Source organism: Corvus cornix, chromosome 7, assembly GCF_000738735.6.
Source record: "Corvus cornix cornix isolate S_Up_H32 chromosome 7, ASM73873v5, whole genome shotgun sequence".
In the NCBI taxonomy this organism is placed as follows: domain Eukaryota; kingdom Metazoa; phylum Chordata; class Aves; order Passeriformes; family Corvidae; genus Corvus; species Corvus cornix.
The window spans coordinates 33,744,383-33,762,862 of NC_046337.1; the positions used below are offsets into that span (position 1 = coordinate 33,744,383).

The window sequence follows — 18,480 nt, forward strand, 5'->3', positions numbered from 1 at the left end:
TGTGGAACTGGAAATCAAAGGGCTCTATCATGTATTCCCTCTTCCCACTTTTTTTCGATGAGTTCAGATTCTCCTGCCCAGGAATCCTCGAGCCACAGACCCCACAACAGCAAAGGACAGGAGAAGACTTGCTGCAGTCAGCCTGCAGTGAGCAAAGCACTGTTGATACACAGTGAGAACCTGCTGACAAAATACTGGGTTACCAATGGCAGCTGCTGGTGAGGCAAAAGCCCAGAGATCAGGTCACAGCCTGGGCTCTGCTGTGTTCTCAGCCCTGGCAGTCTTTGGCTGCACGAGGACATCCCACAGATAGCCTGAAGCTAGATCCCCCACCTAGGGATCACTAAGCACATCCATGCAGAAGCCCAAACAAAAACAAACCTCTTCTAAAAGCCTTCACAGGAAGCAATGTTTGCATTGTAGTTCCCTGAGCTTCCTGGGATAGTCACTAAAAGCCACTGCAAATACAGTCCCCAGTGTCTTTGCTCACAACCTAACGTAATAATCATTCAAAACACAACAAACCTGTTCTGGAGGAAATGATGCTTCTGGAGTCCAAGTCAAGCTTCTTTACTAGGATATCAGGGTCAATCTTCAACCCAGAAAATACACCAGAAGATGAGAAATCCCAGTCCTTTATCCAAAAGAAACATAAAGCAGTAATCAGTACCTACACCGCCAGGCAATATTTGTTAAAAAAAAAATTAAAAATCTAACCCAGCACTATCCAGATAGGAACAGTGGTAGTGAGCAGGTGTCTCTCTTGAGCAGGCAAGGGCAGGTAAGGCAGCCTACTGTCCTGCTCCTCCCCACCTCCCCTCCAGCTCTTCCACACAGAAGGAAGTTTCACAAAGTCTGTTCTGTTCCTAACTGATTCCTGCTTCAGCTCAACCTCGCCTCACTCAAGTGCACACTCCCAGGAGAGCTGCAAACAGCATCCTTAGGGAAAGACAGATTTATTACAGGTACAGAACAATACAGATTAGCTACAAATGAACAGATTAGAGGATTAAAGCCTAATCAATAGACATTAACCAGATTCAGTAACTACTAGCAACTCACCAAATCTTCAGCATCATGCTTTAAGCACACAACGCCCCCCTAAGATCTGCAGTAGCTACTCTGGTTGGATTAGTAGAATTTATTACTTTAGCCAACAATATCTACCATCACCAACACATAACTTCACAGTGGTATAAACCCAGCTGTATTTGGTGCAGGCAATTCCTCCCTCCTCACAAGGAAAGCTTAGGCACATAAAAAACATTTACTGGTGTTGCGTCCTTGCAGTGAGGGGGCTGGGGGGAGGCACCTGAACTGTGTATTCATATCACAGCTGGGGAAAACAGGAGATCCTAAATAATTCTGTATACACTAACAGCTTCTCTCCACCTGCCCAAACTTAAAACTGAAGGGAGGCACTGCAAGACCCCCTCCTCTCCCAACGCTTGTTGGTAATGACCCCCACTGCTGCACGCAAGTTACCCCACGGCATCGCAGCACAGGCAGCCTGACTCTAGCAGCAGCAGCAGCAGCAGCGCTGGGATACGCGTGTCACTGTGTCACCACCCTACGTGAGTCGGGGACGCCAGGGTGCTGCCATGGCACAGCTGCTGGTCCGGACTAGTGATACCGGCACTGGAGCAGCACGCTAGGACTGCCATGGTGCACAGTGCTGGAGCAGCTCCAGGCTAGCTCCTGGCACCTCCCTGCCGTGCCCGTGCCACACGTTCCCACGGGTGACCGGAGCGTGGGGAGCAGCAGCTGCCCAGAAGCACCAGGGGTTCAACAGGGCTTTCCCTGCCAGAAGAGACGCGACCTGCGCCATCCTGTCAGCCACCACCGCCGCATCACCACGGCCAGGCCCGGAGGTATCCGCAGACATCCCCGGGGCCCTGCAGCCAGGACAGACCCACAGGAGCTCAAGTCAGGCTGGGGGTGTGCGGGGACCGGCCGTTTCTGCAGGGGGAAGGCGGAGAAGTCATTGCGAGGCGGCCGCCGCCAGCCCCCGCCCGCCGCCGCCGCCCCACGTGTCCCCGCCCCCGGTACCTTCCCGGCCGCCGCGCTCCATCCGCCCGCGGCGGGGCCGGGCCCGGGCCCGGGCCCGGTGAGCGGCGGCGGATCCCGGGCGGGCCAGGGCCGGGGGGCGGCGCGGTGCAGCGGCGGACGCTTGGCCTTGCCCACCATGGCGGCGGGGGGCGGAAGGGGCCGGGCCGGGCCGGGCCGGGCGGGGCCGCGCCCGCACGGGCGGGACCTTCCGGCTGCGGCCGCAGCGCGCCCGGCGGTACGGGGAATTCGCCTTCCTCTCTTCCGCGGGCGCAGCTCAGGAAGCGCTTCTTCGGCAGCTGAAGCCAGCCCGCCCCGGCTGCTCGCTCTGGAGCGTAGTGGTGGCAGGTCCAACGGCAGCCCTGTGCTGGCAGCCTCTCTATGGGCAGCCCGCGGACAGTTGTCCTCTGGTTAATTGCAGCCTGCCCAACGGGGCTCCTGGGAACAGCCTGCGTGTGTTCAGTGCGCTTAAGTTAAACCCAGACACTCTGCAACACAGTTTTAAGTTAAGTGTACGCCCTGTAAGAGCTGAGAGCTCTTGGTAGCTTTGGAAATGATAACTTTCCTGAACTCCTGTTTAGTTAGTTGTTTCAATTACTTGTAAGCAGTGCCTGGTTTTAAGTTTCTTCACAGAAACACTCTTAATTTGATCATTAAAACACCAAAACCTTTAGTTGGTTAACGCTGACAAGTTTCAATAAGCAGAGCCAAAGGGAGTTGAAGATTCGGCATCTGGGATCTTAAATTTATGGCCCTTCAAGGAGTAACCAGGAGACACCAGAAGAGATTAAGGCCTGGAAAGTTGGAGACTCCCTGTCTGAGAAAAAGATGATAAGAGGACTAAAGAATGTGGACCAAATTAGCATGAAGGGTGAGAAATCAGTAAGCAATACAGGATAGAACACTAAATAATGAAGATAATTATGTAATTTAGAATAATGAACATAAATTTCTATAATGTATATCTGTTATATTTTATATTTTTATATATACGCGTATATATATATATATATAAAAGTGTATATGTGTATATATATATAAATAATGTATAAATAAGTGAAAAATGTTTTGTACTGGGGTCAGTGTGGAGGCTGGTACTTCGTTAGCCACACACACACCTCCTCCTGGCCAGGAATAAAGCCTTACTCGCTAACACTAAAAAGACAGTTTTAGAGAGAGTCTTACTTAACCCAGTGATTTCAGAGGTCTCTTGGTAACGGTAGGACCAGCCAGCAACCAGGCTGCCACAGTAGGACAGAAAACAACTCTAAAACTTCTTGCCAGACATTATTTCTACAGTTAAAACAGTAGAAAATACCCATCAAGCCTCTAGGGAGAGCCAACACCTGCCAGACTGCAGTCATGGGCCCATGTGAACACCACAACAAAGCAACCCAAGCCCCAGCTGCACCTTTCCACACACGGGAGGGGGTGAAATGCAAAGTTGCTTCTCCTTGCTCTAAGGTGAATAGAAAGCTCCAAGCCTGGACCCACAGTGTGTTTGATCTTAACAAGCCCTAACAGGTGCTCCCTGGTTAATACATCTTTGTTTTCCACACCCTCTGCCTTCCCCATCCCCCTCCAGACTGTGTTTCCCAGGGCCCGATATTGGGCCATAGAAGTGCACAGCTAGTGACACTCCTTGTGGGTACCAAGGAAATGCAGGGAGAGGCCTCTGGGAAGGTACTTGGAAAGATCATAGAATCATGGAATACGCTGAGCTGAAAGGAACTCATCAGGATCATCGAGTCCTGGCCCTGCACAGGACACCCCAACAATCTCACCCTGTGAACTCAGAGCGGTGTCCAAATGCTCCTGGAGCTCTGGCAGCCTTGGGGCTGTGATCATTCTCTGGGAAGCCTCTTCAGTGCCCGAACAATCTCTGGGGGAAGAACCTTGGAAGATCCGACCTAAATCTCCCCTGATGCAGGTCCCTGTCATTTCCTCAAGTCCTGTCATGAGAGTGAAGAGATCAGTGTCTGGTCCCCTGCTTCCCCTCAAGAGGATGTTGAAGACATGGAATCACATAATGGTTTGGGTTGAAAGGAACCTTAAGGATCATCTTGTCCCACTCCCTTGCCTCTAGATCAGGTTGCTCCAAGCCTAGTCCAGCCTGATGTGGAACACTTCCAGAGATGGAGCATCCACAAGATTTAATGTTCATCAGGGATAGAAAGATTTAACGTTCATCGGGAATAGAAAATAACAACAGGAAAGCTTCCCTTACCCTGCTGTAGGCTGGGTGAGCATCATTTAGGAGCTAAAGCCCAAAATGACAGCTCTGATCATCAAAATCAAGGACTGAGGAAAAATCACTCTGATAGTGCCCAGCTGGATGCCCAGCTTCCCACCCCAGCTGCTCAAGTGCATCCTGCATAAACCACAGCAGTCCTGCAGTTAATAGTGGGGAGGAAACACAATCCATGCTAGTAAAAATTAAAAGAGGAACCAATAAAAATAAAGGCAGTTAAAATAGGAAAGGGAATGTTTAACAGCTTAAAATGCTTACAAAACAGGCTGGGGAGCATATGTACTGTGACCAAGCATATCCCCAAACCCCTTTCACCTGCAATGCTGAAGGCCAAAGCTGCAGCAGAGCCTGAGGAACAGCTGGAAGGAACAGGGATATGGCAGCGAGCTTCAGCTTTGGCTGCAAGGACCCATGGTACACCCTCTGCTCCCACCATTCCAACTCCTGGGGCTCCCAGCTCTCCCACCCCTGTCCTGCAACCTTGAGTCAGCTGAAGCAAAGCGGTTGGACAAACCCCATGAAATAACTTAGGAGAAAAGATCCACTCGTTCAGGGCCTCATGCAATACAAAAGGAAAATTACGGCAGCTCATCTCATTGAACCACACTTCCTTCCTCCAGATCTGCAACCCCCACCACTGGCAGGAAGCTCCACCAACCTTCCCAGCTTCATCTACCACAGCTCACCCACTCCAGGCCTGGGGAGTGCTCTGCAGCATCCAGCTGCAGCCGTCCAGGCTGGGTGAGTGTCCCAGCTCCGGCTGGCTCTCCCTCAGGCTCCATCCCCACCATATCCAGCATCAGCTGCTCCGATGCTCCTGCCCCACTGCCAGGACTACTGTGATGCTTTCCTGCTGCACCTGGCTGTGATGAAACCAAGGCAGGACTCTGTTGTCTTCTCTAATAAAAGCACCAATCCACAGAGCATCCATCAGGGCTTGGAAATTTTCTGCTGGCGCTGCAATCTCTTTTCTTGCTGCAAACATAACCCATAACTGTAACACAGCAGCTGGTGAACAGCACCAGTGTCTTATAATGCCTCAGGTTTCCCTGACCATGGCAGGGGGTTGGAACGAGATGGTCTGTAACATCCTTTCCAACACAAACTCTTCTGGGATTCCATGATAATGCAACATGGTGACTCAACATCAGCTTGCTTGGAAGGAGAACCTACAAAGGAATTAACAAAGACCCACATTAATTACCTTTAAAAAACCCCTACAGTCCTGTATGTTTTCTAAATGACTTTTTTTTTTTTACTGTAGTGCCCTGAAGAGGTTAAGAGAAAATTGCCAGGAGCGGGTTCCTCTCTGTTCAGGAAAATGCTGCTGCTGGGAGGAGTTACTGAAACCAACACAAAAGCACTAAAAGGCTGCTTAAAAAAAAAAAAAAAATCCCCACACAGCCCTGAGGTTTGCCAGTGGACGGCGCCTGCATCCCCTGTCACGTGAAAAGGCCTGGCTACCCTGACACAAAGATTTCAGAGCTCAACCCACAGTCCGAGGGGAGCCAGCTCCCCATCTTCTCCACACCCAAGAGCTGCCAATAGCTCCCAAATGAACTATTTTCCCCCACTCCCAGCTTTGTTTGCCCACTGAGGTCAGGGCTGGTCCCCAACAGTGATGTGAAAGGTGAAAAGTTCTCATAAAGCTTGTGGGTTTGGGTGGGTCCCGTTCCTAGGTGCAGTGGGAGGGCTGCAAGCACCTGGGTATCCCAGGGAGACCAGCCCCAGTCCCACAAGGCCGGATGCTGTGGGTTTGGCCAGGTTGAGTGGGGCTGGCTGGGGTTTTGGGTGAACACGCCCTCCCACAGGCACCACTCTTGACTTCCTCTTCCCCTGCAACTGAAAGACAGAAATAGGAAGGAAAGATTGAGGTACGTCACAGAGCTCCTCATGCCCAGTTGCTTTTCCCAGCCAAACTTGAGAAGCTGAGACCATCCTCATCCCAGCCCAAGTACGGGACAGAGACGAGGGCTGGAGGCCAGGCGAGTACAGCATCTCAATTTTTATGCTTCTGTTCCTCCTTTCTTGGGGGGAGGCAGCCAGGCAACAAAGGGGTTTTGTAGCTCTGATGTTTCAAGGGCATTTTTTTTATAATTCCTGATCTAACCTCTGGCTACTTGAGTTCAGGGAGCTTCAGGGAGCTCGGCATTGCGTCCCTTCTGCAGGTGGGTCAGTCTGTGCAGCCTTTGCAAAGGCAGCTTGCGTGGTCTTGTAACAGTTTCGACTTTGGAGGTAGCATTGAGCTTGGAACTGCAGGTGTTTATTGTGGGGAGGACCCCAGACCTCCAAAACTCCCGTTCCTTGCCACCCCACGAGCTCGGAAAACAGAGCAGAGAGGGTGCAGTGTGCTCTTCCCACGCCCTCACACACAGCGCTGGGCAGGGTGGCATGGGCTGTGTGCTCACCTGCAGCACCAGGGCTGTGGGCTGCCACACTCCTCTCCCGTGACCCTCTCTTCCTCTGGGCATCTCCCCCACTGCCAGTCGCAGGTTGTGGTGGGAAAGAGGGAAGTGGCATGGCAGCACGGCATGAGGGTGGCAGGCATGGCTGCCTGGAGGGCTCAGCACAGTGTCACCACCTGGAATGCCAGTGCCCAGACCTTCCCAGGTGTCCCTGCACCCCTGTGGGCCTGTGGGAATAGCCAGGAGCAGGAGTGAGACCCTTGCTCTTCTCCTCCAGCTCTCTGTGTGCTACACACATCACATACTCTGCAGGTATGTGACCCTGGAGAGAGCAGGTCCTTCCCAACATCTCAGTGGCTTTTGGATGCAGATGGAATGTGGGGTACTCCCCAGGTATCAGGGAAAGCAGCCTGGTCCCTGGTTTTGATGCTTTTTCCAGTGTCACAGCTACAGCTCCCAGCCTCCTGGCAGGTGAGAAGCAAAGATGTGAACACATGTGGTGACGTGACCTGTGGCCAGCATGGACACTGGAACAGGGCTGCTGCAAGTTGTGGGAAATCTCTAAACTGTGCATTTTGCTATCCTAGCTGTCTCAGCTGTCACATCCTGCTTCACACAGCGGTTTTGCACTTTTTTGGTGCTGCTCCGAGTGATCTCAGCAGGCTGGAGAGCGTGGTGTTCCCAGACTACCCACGGCAGGACAGCCAGCAGGCAGCCCTGTCCTATCCAAGCAGGACTCTGACCCCAGCAGACCCAGCAGCACAAATCTCCTCGTTCCCTTACTCCCAGGGCAGGGCAAGGGTCCCACAGGCACCCAGGGACCTTGCTACTCAGAGCCAAGGGATGCCGCAGACAAGGTAGGGACTTGGTGCACATGGGAGAGAGCTCACCCCACAGATCTGTCCTCTGCAGGCACTGGAGGCTGCTGGAAGGAAATACATATAAAATATATTCATGTTTCCTATGACAGGACATGGGAATATATATACACACATATATTTTTTTATTTAATTCAATTTATTCTTTATGTATTAAAATACGTTTACATATATTTATTTTTTATATTTTTTCTGTGGTTTATATATACAGAATATATATAAAAATACATATACACGGACACTGAGTGGGATATTCTGCATGGGCTGGGAAAGCCCTGTGTGTGACCACGTGTGTGGGATCTATCTGCATCACACAACTGAGTGATGGAAGGATCAGCCCCAGGTCAAGTGACATCCACTCTCCCATCCTCACCATACCCCACTCTGCTCATTTTCCTTCTGTGCTTGGGGTCTGGAGCTGCCCAGATTGCAGGGGTGGGAAGGAGCAGCTCTGCTGGGTGCAATACCTGGCATCTCTGTCCCTGCATGATGGTGACTCAGCACTAGGGATGCTTGGCAGTGTGGAGGAAGCACCCATGGGCACTGGCACTAGTGGCACCTCACCGTTACAGGTGGATGGTGCAAACACCACAGGATACCGGGCACGAGTGCATGTCCTTCCTTTTTGTGGGAAAACAGATGTTTAGCAAACCCCTGATGGGAACTTGTGGCTAACAGACTTCAAGACTCATCTCTGCTGTTGACCACTTGTTTTACTTATAGCAACAAGATCACTGCTGGCATCAACACTTCCCCTTCAGCCTTATTTATAACTCCCAGCTTGCTCCTCCATGCAGAAGAGCAGCTGGCTCCATCCCAACGGCAGCCCCCAGCATGTCCTGAGTGCCAGAGTGCCCCAGCTCTGCACCCTGCCTGCAGGCAGGACAGCAAGGACAGCGCCCAGCTTTTAGCTTATGCACCTTCCCTGAGGCCACCTTCACATCTGGCTCACAGACCCTTAGGGGGCATCTTGCCCTGCAGCAGATGCTCCATTGGTGGCATATCCTGGTGGCTTCTGCACCTTGATCCCCAGCCACTCAAGGCATGTGGTGAGAAGAGCAGAGCACAGGGCCAAGAAGGACCCTGGTCCTGAGGTGCAGCTTTCTCCCCGTGATGCCACCATGCAGCCAGGAAGCAGAGCCTGGTGGCAATGTGTCCTGCCCTTAGCTGGGTTGCTCCATCTTGGCACCCCTCTCCCTGCCACGGGATGAAGGTGGTGGTAAAGCTTCTTCCCACCAGGGCAGGAGGATGGACTATGTGCACCCCTCTGCTTGCCTGAATTTATGGGAAACAAGGGGGAAAAAAACAACTTCACAGGCAGAGCACATTCAGGAGACAAGACCCAGGACTAGTAGTGACTGCGAGTCTGGATTGAGCTGAAGGGATCATCAGGGGGGTTGGAGGAAATGCTGCTGAGGCCTGTGTCCGTGCCCTGCTCATGCAGAGTCAGGCTGAAAACCTGCTTTGCCCTCCTCTGAAGGCTGTAAGGAGGCAGACAAAGGCAGAAGCCCCATTAGTTCTCTTTGAAAGCCCTGCATCACATTATGCACTCACCCGCCCACACACCAGGGTGTAATTTCCCTCCATGGCAGAAGAGAAGTGTTGAACTTCCTGCTGCTGCTGTCTCCAAGTGTCAGAATGTGCTTCACACTCTTGTGACAAGGGCAAGAAACCACTGTGGGGGTGAAAAAGGTGTCCAAATCCAGCCCACAACATGAACCCTACTTTACAATACTTGATAGCAGCTAGCACTGGGGGTGTGTTGCGAGTCCCACAGTATTTCTGGAGTTTGGGAGCTTTAGGGTTGCTCTATTTTATGAGATGAGCCTGTAAGCAGGAAGTTCCAACCTCCAACAAGAACGAGGAGCTCACAGAGCTCTATCCCATCACCACTGCACACTTTGGCATGGCAGCAGGAATTAAAAACACTTGGAAACAGTGGGCAGGTGGAATAGCAGGAGCTCATTGAGTCCATGGGCTTGGTCCTCACAGCATGTGTGGGAACTTGTGGCTTGTAGCAGAACTGGAGCCTAATTAGGCACATTTGGTCAGTCACACAGTCACTGAGTTCTACAGGAAACAAAGGCAGGAGCCACTTTTCTTTCCTGCAAGCTCAAACTCTGCTGGCAGCATCTGGAGGTGACAGGAATGTGTTGGGCCAGCTAAGCACAGGGACTGCATGTCACACAGACAGGGACATTGCAGCTGTGACAATAAATGATGCCCTTAAAATCTTACCAAGGGGGACTGTGGTGGTGGAGAGGAACTTGCAGAGGATCTTTTTGTCAAGAAGGGCTCTGGCCACCCGCCACAGGATGGTCTTGTGCAGATGTGGTAGAATGAGCTCTCAGGCCATGTCACCCTGAGGGTTTGGCCACAGAGGTGCCTTTTGTTGGCTGTGTAGCCATGCAGTGTTGGCTGTGAAGCTCTGCCAGGGAGACTGGATCCAAGGCAGGGTGGGCTTCCAGATGGCCCCTGCCATAACCAGTGGTGCCCACTACCCTAAGAGTCCTGCCACATCTCAAAATCTATACCACAGCTGGGCACCAAACCTTGCTGTGCAAACATTACCTGCTGACCTACCTAAACCTTCTCTCTGCTCTTGGCAGGAGACCAGACATCCTTTCAAGGCTGACCAGTGTCATCCTCAGCTAGTGTGGGGTCTTACAGAGGCTGATGAGCTAAGACTGGACACCCTGACGCCTCAGAAGGGGATCTGAGCAGCCCTGCATACTAATCAGCCTCAGTATCTTTTGAAGGTTTCCCTTGTTTTCTCATTTCCACATCACTCTGGGCTGTTTATATGGCAAGTTCACAGGAAGGGGTGATGGCAGGTGACAAGGAGTGGTTCTTTTCTTACTCAGGGCTGCATCAGAGCGATTTTGAAACTGATGACCTGGTTTTCAGACACTGTGTCTAATATTGCTAAAAAGGGCAATGTCTGTTGTTCCTTTGTACTTTTGTGTTCCTTTTTCTTCTTTTTACAAATTCCTCTTTTTGACTTGCCCATGTTCATCCATGTTGCAAGGCCATTATACTGTCAGGGTTTGCTCCAGGGCTTTACTGGGGAAAGGTGTGACACAACAGTACTAATGAATGTGATCTCAGCACAGGCTGCCCAGAGAAACTGTGGCTGCCCTATCCCTGGGGCACATGCCAGGTGGTCACAAGAATGTTTTTTGTCTTGCAGAAAATGCCTCGTGACTGCTGCCTTCAGCTGCCAGCAGTGACCTGGGTGCTGCTGCTGGTGACAACAGGTGAGCCTGACCTGCCTTCTTCCCAGAACCTTTCATGGGCAGTGAAATAGGGGGGGGATCCCAAATGCTGACCAACAGCAGCGGGAACACAGCATTGAGAGGTGTGCAAAGGCCATATCCTTACACTTCCTGGGATCTGGAGTTAACTCGAGCCAGCCCAGCTGAAGGACAGCAAGGCAGTTGAGGGCCCTGCCAGGGCCTCCAGCATGGGTTTGAGAGGCAGGGCAGGCTCAGGCCAGCATGGGTGGCTGGTGCTGGGTGTCTGAACAGCCCCAACAGCCCCCCACACCAACTCTGTCTTCTCTCCTTTCCAGCCTTTGCCATGGAGTGCCCCAAGATCAAGGTGGGGACGTGCAAGGACTGCATTCAGTCTGGTCCTGGTTGCGCCTGGTGCAAGAAGCTGGTAGGTCCATGTAGCCTGTCTAGTTGTCACCCCCCAGCAGTCAGCTAACAGGCATCAGGACAGTTACCCTGCCTGCCTGGCTCTGCCTGACTTCATTGTGGGAGTGTTTCATGTCCTGCGTGGAGGATGGGGCCAGGAGGGATCCAACAGCCATGACCTTTCTCCATCAATACCCATCAAAGGTTTTCTTTTCTCCATCAATGTCCTGGAGACCTGGTTTGGGGGCCGGGCCATCTTGTAAGGTGCCTGTTCACGTCCTGCTCCTCTGATTTTTTTTCCTGCTGGCGTCGTCACACACAGAATTTCACCAAAGCCGGCGAGCCAGACTCCATCCGCTGTGACACCATCGAGCAGCTGAAGCAAAGGGGATGCCCAGACAGTGAGATTGAGTTTCCAGGCAATGAGATCAAAAGAACACAGGACCGTTCCTTAAGCAACAAGATACAGCTGACTCCACAGGAGGTGCACCTGAAGCTGAGGATAGGTATGCTCTGCCTGGCGTTCCCAACACCCATGCCAACAATGCCCTTCCACTCATCCCCCGACTCACCTGAGACACAGCAACATGTTGCAGCCTGCATTTCCACCTCTTTTCTTCCAAGAGAGAGGAGGGGTGGGTGATGGCACAAGCTGGCACAACATGGCAGCTGATCCCGCCATCCCTGTCCCTCAGGCCAGCCTGCTATGTTTGAGGTGAAGTTTCGCCGTGCCTTGGGGTATCCCATTGATCTCTACTACCTCATGGACCTCTCCTACTCCATGCTGGATGACCTGGAGAAGGTGAAGAAGCTGGGAGGGGAGCTGCTCAGGGCGCTGGAGAGCACCACCCATTCTCGGCGCATTGGTGAGCCTGTCTCCAGCCTGGCACAGCTGTTTGCTCCTGGGAAGAGCCACAGGGCTGGAGGGGGATACAGGAAGCGGGCAGCAGGTGTCCTCTGCCAGGTTGAACAGTGTGGCAGGGCAAGGGACGTGGGCAGGTACACTGAGGCCAGTAAATTGTCCATGCCCTGTACCCTGTGCCCTGTGCTCTGTCCCTGAAACTGCAGTCTGGCTACCCTAGGGTTTGGCTCCTTTGTGGACAAGACAGTGCTGCCATTCGTGAACACGCACCCCGAGAAGCTGCAGAACCCCTGCCCCAATAAGGACAAGAAGTGCCAACCTCCCTTCGCCTTCAAGCACATCCTGTCGCTGACTGACAACGCCAAGCAGTTTGAGAACGAAGTGGGGAAGCAGTTCATCTCAGGGAACCTGGATGCCCCAGAGGGGGGGCTGGATGCCATGATGCAGGCAGCAGTGTGTGGGGTGAGTCCTGCGCCTGCCCTGCTGCCAGGAACTGTACTTGGGCAGGAGGGCTGCCACGCGCACGGGTGGCTCTGCCCCTCTCCAGGTGGGCTCTGGAAACTCATCCTGTGTAAGTTCTGATTTGGCAGCAGGGCAGGTCACTCTGGAGAGCACAAGAGAAAATTGTACCCCAGAGCCTCCTAACCCTGATCTCCCTTAACCCACCTTCCCTGTGCCCTCTGCCCCATGCTGTGGCTGACACAAGCCTTTGGAAAGGGCCACGCCCACTGGCACGGTCCTGCCAGCCCTGCTCAGGGACCGGGGCCACTCTCTGTGCCACTTGCAGGACCTGATTGGCTGGCGCAACGTGACCCGCTTGCTGGTGTTTGCTACTGATGATGGCTTCCACTTTGCTGGGGATGGCAAGCTTGGGGGCATCCTGACCCCCAACGATGGCAAGTGCCACTTGGAGGACAACATGTACAAAAGGAGCAATGAGTTTGTAAGTACCTGGGGGCTGCTCAGCATCTCCAACACCCACCACCTCGCTCCCCCAGGCAGAAAAGACCATGTCATGTAAAAAAGCCTGTTGCGGAGACCAAAACATCACCATAATCACCATAATTTGTGCTGCCACACCCAAAGTGTCTACTCTTCTGCTGGTAGGGGAGGTTGTGCTGAGTGTGGTATCCCTCTCCCCATCCAGGACTACCCATCTGTTGGCCAGCTGGTCCAGAAACTTGCCGAAAACAACATTCAGCCCATTTTTGCTGTCACCAGTAAGGTGGTGGATGTTTACAAGGTGGGGATATGTCAGATGGTCCAGGTCCCTCCATCCCCTTCCCAGGAGGACAGACAGAGCTGCGTGTGTCTCCTGCTGCTGTCTCCTGCTCTGCTGTCATGTGGTAGGAAGTGCTCACTTCTTTGCTCTCCACTGGCAGAAACTCAGTGAGATGATCCCAAAGTCGGCGGTGGGAGAGCTGAATGAGGACTCCAGCAACATCATTGAACTCATCCAAGTGGCCTACAATGTAAGTGCTGGAGCTCCCACCTCTCCAATGCCATCACCTGCACTTCCAGAACCACCCCAGGCAGCTGAGATCCTGACCTGTAGTGTTTTCTGGCTCTTTTTCCTAACCTGCAACCCCATACCCCCTTGGTTTGGTCTACTTTTGGACTGTTGGCACTCTCTCCACCATTTTTCCAAAGAACCTCTCCTCGCGGATCATCTTGGAGCATTCCACCTTGCTGGACACTCTGGATGTTAAATATGTCTCCAAGTGCAATAATGACAAGGACTCCACGGATGAAACGAGAGGCCAGTGTGACAATGTCAAGATCAATGATGAGGTATGTTCTCCTGTACCAGGAACCCCCTGCAGCTTGCACAGTTTCTGTTGCCCATCCTGTTTAGTGACAGGAACCTTGGGTGCTCTTCCAGGCTTTCTGTTTATATTAATTTAATGCCAAGAGTGTCCAAAATGCTATGCAATGGGGGGATCCTCTGTTGTTCTGGATGTGCATGTCTTCAACCTAGGGCCGATACCACACTCTAACAGCTGGGTGTCTCGCCTTTCCCTGTCCTACGCTAGGTCACCTTCAAAGTGAAGGTCACAGCCAAGGCGTGCATTCCAAACTATTCCTTCACCATCCGGCCGCTAGGCTTCACAGACACCCTCACTGTCCATGTGGCCAGCAATTGCGACTGCCACTGCAATGACCAGCCTGACCCATCCACTTGCAATGGGCAAGGCATCACCAAATGTGGGATCTGCAGGTATGTGCTGTCCACCCAAAACACAATTTCAAATGCTGCTAGAGCTGGGGAATTGCTGGGAGTGGGATGTTGGGCCAATCCAGGGCTGGGCCCTGTAGCTTTGCACAAATTTTTTTGTTCAGAGAGGCAGGTTTGTGCATTCTCCTTGGAACTGTCCCCTGTGTTCAGGAGGCAGGGGACACAATGAGCTGGCTCTTCCACTGAGGGAGGTTTTGCTGCTTTCCTAAGGGTCTCAATCCATCCAACTATCCAGCCATCCATCCCAGTATCAAATCATCCACCAATCTACCCACTGAGCAGACACAGATTTCTGTAGAAATCTCTCAAAATCCCACTTCTTGGCTGCAGTTCACACAGGTCTTTAAGTGTAATTATTGCTTCATGGCCTCTCAGTTACAAGGAGAGGGAAAGACTGGGTTTCCTCAGGAAATACTCACATCTCCTTGGCAAGGGCTTGGAAATTATAAACATAACAATAATTCTGGACATTTATTTGGTGTTGTGAATACGACTGGTGGAAAAGCAGCAGTTCTGAGGTTTGCTCCCAGTCAGCCACCCTGCTCCGCCGTGGAGTTAGCACCAACATGGTGTCATTGGTTTTTGGTGAGGCTGTCCCAGATTTTCTCTGCTTTTGCGGAGGTCCGGGCCCTGTGCATGCCCCATGGCCACTGACCCGAGCTTGCTCCTCTCCTCTGGTGGCAGCTGCAATTCAAGATACACAGGGAAGAACTGTGAGTGCGACACCAAAGGCAAGACCAGCAAAGAGCTGGAGCACAGCTGCCGGAGGGACAACAGTTCGATGATCTGCTCGGGGCAGGGGGACTGCGTGTGCGGGCAGTGCGTCTGCCACACCAGCGACGTGCCTGGCAAGTACATCTACGGCACCTACTGCCAGTGCGACAACATGAACTGCGAGTTCTTCGACGGCTCCCTCTGCGGTGGCCCAGGTGATGTGCCTGGGACAGCTTTTCCAACTGGCCACTGCTTAGAAGAATTAAATGCCTAGGGAGATGCAGCCTTTTTGTGCCCATAACCCCAGTGGGAGGGTTTGGGGCTGCTGGGTCCCACCACACCAGCCTGTAGGACCTCCTTGAGCATTCTATGGAGGGTGGTGTGGTGGGTGCAGGGCAGTTGATGCTCTCCAAGCACGGGCAGAGGGAGGGTCACCTGGCTATCTGCAGGATCTGAAAGATCTTCTCCTGCAGCACGGGGGCAATGCGACTGTGGGGTGTGCAAGTGCCTGCCTGGGTACGAGGGCAGCGCCTGCCAGTGCCAGCAATCGACAGATGGCTGCGTCAACATCCGCGGACATGTGTGCAGCCTCCGCGGGACCTGCCACTGCAACCGCTGCCAGTGCTGGGGAGAGTACCAGCCCCCCTTCTGCCAGGAATGCCCGGGCTGCCTTTCACCCTGTGGCCAATATATGTGAGTGATGCGCACAGAGAGGGCACGGGGACAGCGGGGTTCCCCAATATCCCAGGGAGGCACAGGCAGGCCCTGCCTATGCTTGTGCAGAGCCCAGCTGTAGCCAAAGCCAGGTGAGAGGGTTTCTGCCCCTGCAGATGTGAGCTGAGCTGCTTGTTTTGTAGCTCCTGTGTGGAGTGCAAGTTCTTCAACAGTGGCCCCTTTGAGAAGAACTGCTCCCAGGCCTGTCCCAACATCCAGCTGCCCACGAACTCAACAGAGGTGAGCATAAATGACAGGAAATGCAGGGAAAAGGATTCCCAGAACTGCTGGATGTCCTTCCGTATGGTCCAGGAGGATGGCAAGGAGATATACACCATCATCGTCGATCCTGATAGAGGTATCCCATCCTTGCTCCTCCTGCCCACAGGCAGGCTGCCAACCCTGCCACAGCAGCCTCACTGCTTTGCCAGGGGCTGCAGCCCAACACCATCTGTCTGTCCCATAGAGTGCCCACAGCCCCCCAACGTCCCACTGATCGTGGGCAGCACCATCGCCGGCGTGTTCCTCATTGGTGTTCTGATCCTGGTCATCTGGCGGTTATTGATGGAGCTGCTTGACCGCCGGGAATACCGCCGGTTTGAGAAGGAGAAGACCAAAGCCAAATGGAATGATGTAAGAGAGCCCATTTGTGCCAGTGGGGTGTTCTGGGGCACTCGGATCCACTGGGCAGGGGACAGTAGGAAGGGACATCCTTTCCAGAGGCAGCCATGTAGACCTGAGCCCTCCCCACTGCTCATTTCTCAGCCCAGCTGGATTTTGCTGTTTAGGGGGCTAAATATCCTGTGGGCTCTTATTCCAGTGCTGTCTGTGCTGTTGGCACTGGGATGGGTGGGATGGGTAATGCTCTGATGGAAATCCAGCACAGCCCAACACAAACCTCTCACTTCTCTCCCTCCAGGCTGATAACCCCCTCTTCAAGAGTGCCACCACCACTGTTGTCAACCCCAGGTTTACTGAATGAGGCAATACCTGGCAGCGCTGGGACCCACTATTAAATAAGGAAATACCAAGCTAAGGAAAGCTCAAACTAAGGAAATCTTAAACTAAGGCTCCCACCCCCTCTTCTTTATCCTCATGGTTTCTTCCCTTCTTCCAAGAGGCCCCCATCATGTCAGGTGCTGGCTGAGGGACTTCACCATGCCAGCGTCCTGGCCCACCGCTCAACGGTTGGGTTAGTGGAGCTGGGAGAGGGGAACACACACAACTTCAGGCCTCACCACAGGAGTATGCAGTGGCTCCTGTCCCATCTCCTGATGCTAACTTTGCTTTCTGGCAGGAGTCTTGGACATCAAGCCCCAAAGCCAGCTGAGAGCACAGAGCACTTCCATCTTTGATTTTGAGCTGGGATTTCAAAACTGCTGTCTCTCTTCTGCTCCAGCAGGATCTGCTCCCAGGCTGCTCCATGCCTTCCCCAGCTGCATTGGTCTCCACTACTGTGCAATGATTTCCAGAGAACTCACTGCTGAGTTGGACATAAAGGGTCCAAGCAACCGCTCCAGAGGCTGCAGTGATGTGATGGGCCCTAAGGGCTGGTGACCACCCGTACCTTGTGACGAAGAGCAGCTGGAGATCATGCACTGAATCTTTTTCCCAAATCACCAACTGCTTCCTGGCATCGCTCCCTGCTCAGACCTACCTCAGGCAAGGTTCTGCCTGGGCTTCTGCATACTTGGCTTACCTCCATCCTGCCTTGAAGTCCTCTGCAGAGCAAGGAGCCACCATTTGATCTATGAAACTTGATCTAAGATCTGTGAGAACCTGGAAAATTCCCTGCAGGTTGGAGCCACAGCTTCTTCCACCCCCTGGGACATGATCTCCCTGCTCTCCGAGCATGTCAGGCATACCAGGAGGCAGCTATGCAAAACACCTGGCAGCACCCAGAGCATCTCCAGCTCAGCACTTATCCCAACCACACACAGCAGCCAGTTGCTCGTACATTGTGGGTCATCCCCGTGAAATAGTGGTACAATTCCTTATTTGCTTTAAGTTTGGGATTACTTTGCATAGAGTTGTATTGTGTTGCATCTTTATTTACTGTCTGAAGAGGTTTAACGTGAATAAAGATTAATACATAAGGTAAATACATCTGTCCTGCTAAGAATTAGGTGCAAGGGCTAAATGCTAAATGCTAAAGCATTCATTGGAGAAACTACAGCCACACCTTGTCATTGCTGCCATCATCTTCCGTAGGTACAGTGCCTGGGAAAGATCCCAGCTAGAGAAACGAACTGTTTTCTACACAATTTGCCATCTATGCCCTGAATGGTGCTCCCTTGCAAGCCAAAACTGACTTGCTGAATAGTGCAGAGCAGTTCTCATCCCTGCCCATGTGCTGGCAGCTGTACATAGACCACCTCAAATGAGATTGGCTGTGCCACATCAGATCAGGGGTCAGTTTGGGCCATTTTGGTGTTCTTCAGCAGTGGCTATGAGGGTGTAAGGCAAGGTAAGAAGGAAAGTGTGTCTGATACTCCTCCTAGTGCTGTCCCAGGCTGCAGCTATTTTTGGCTTCAGGACCCTCAAAATGTTGGCTTGTTTTTGGTAAGAGCAGCAGTCTGCAGGCTGGGACACACCAGTCAGGTCATAGAATCATGGGATGATTAAGGTTGGAAAAAAAATCTAACCATTAACCAGCACTGCCAGGTACAACACTAAACCATAATCTCTGAGTGCCACATCTATGCACCACATCCCTTGAGACCAGGCTGCTAAGGT

The 18,480-nt window shown here is 52.6% G+C and overlaps 2 protein-coding genes across 2 annotated transcripts in view; one reads left to right on the forward strand and one right to left on the reverse strand.

Annotated features, from left to right (window-relative positions):
• Window positions 1-2,199, reverse strand: part of FAM207A (family with sequence similarity 207 member A) — a 40,067-nt gene extending 37,868 nt beyond the window's left edge. Inside the window, exons 1-2 of the mRNA XM_039554699.1 lie at window positions 2,050-2,199; window positions 526-634 (exon numbers count right to left, since the gene is read on the reverse strand). Coding sequence (XP_039410633.1) covers window positions 526-634; window positions 2,050-2,187 — 247 coding nt within the window. The 5' untranslated portion in view covers window positions 2,188-2,199. The remainder of the gene's footprint in view (window positions 1-525; window positions 635-2,049) is intronic.
• A 3,911-nt stretch (window positions 2,200-6,110) lies between these two features.
• Window positions 6,111-17,846, forward strand: ITGB2 (integrin subunit beta 2). Its single transcript, XM_010413468.3, has 16 exons — window positions 6,111-6,282; window positions 10,771-10,837; window positions 11,152-11,240; window positions 11,541-11,724; window positions 11,914-12,084; window positions 12,301-12,542; window positions 12,868-13,023; window positions 13,228-13,323; window positions 13,463-13,552; window positions 13,731-13,871; window positions 14,114-14,298; window positions 15,001-15,245; window positions 15,504-15,723; window positions 15,888-16,102; window positions 16,211-16,377; window positions 16,664-17,846. The coding sequence occupies exons 2-16, from the start codon at window positions 10,774-10,776 to the stop codon at window positions 16,724-16,726; spliced, it is 2,328 nt and encodes a 775-aa protein (XP_010411770.1). The 5' UTR covers window positions 6,111-6,282; window positions 10,771-10,773; the 3' UTR covers window positions 16,727-17,846.
• The last annotated feature ends 634 nt before the right edge of the window (window positions 17,847-18,480 follow it).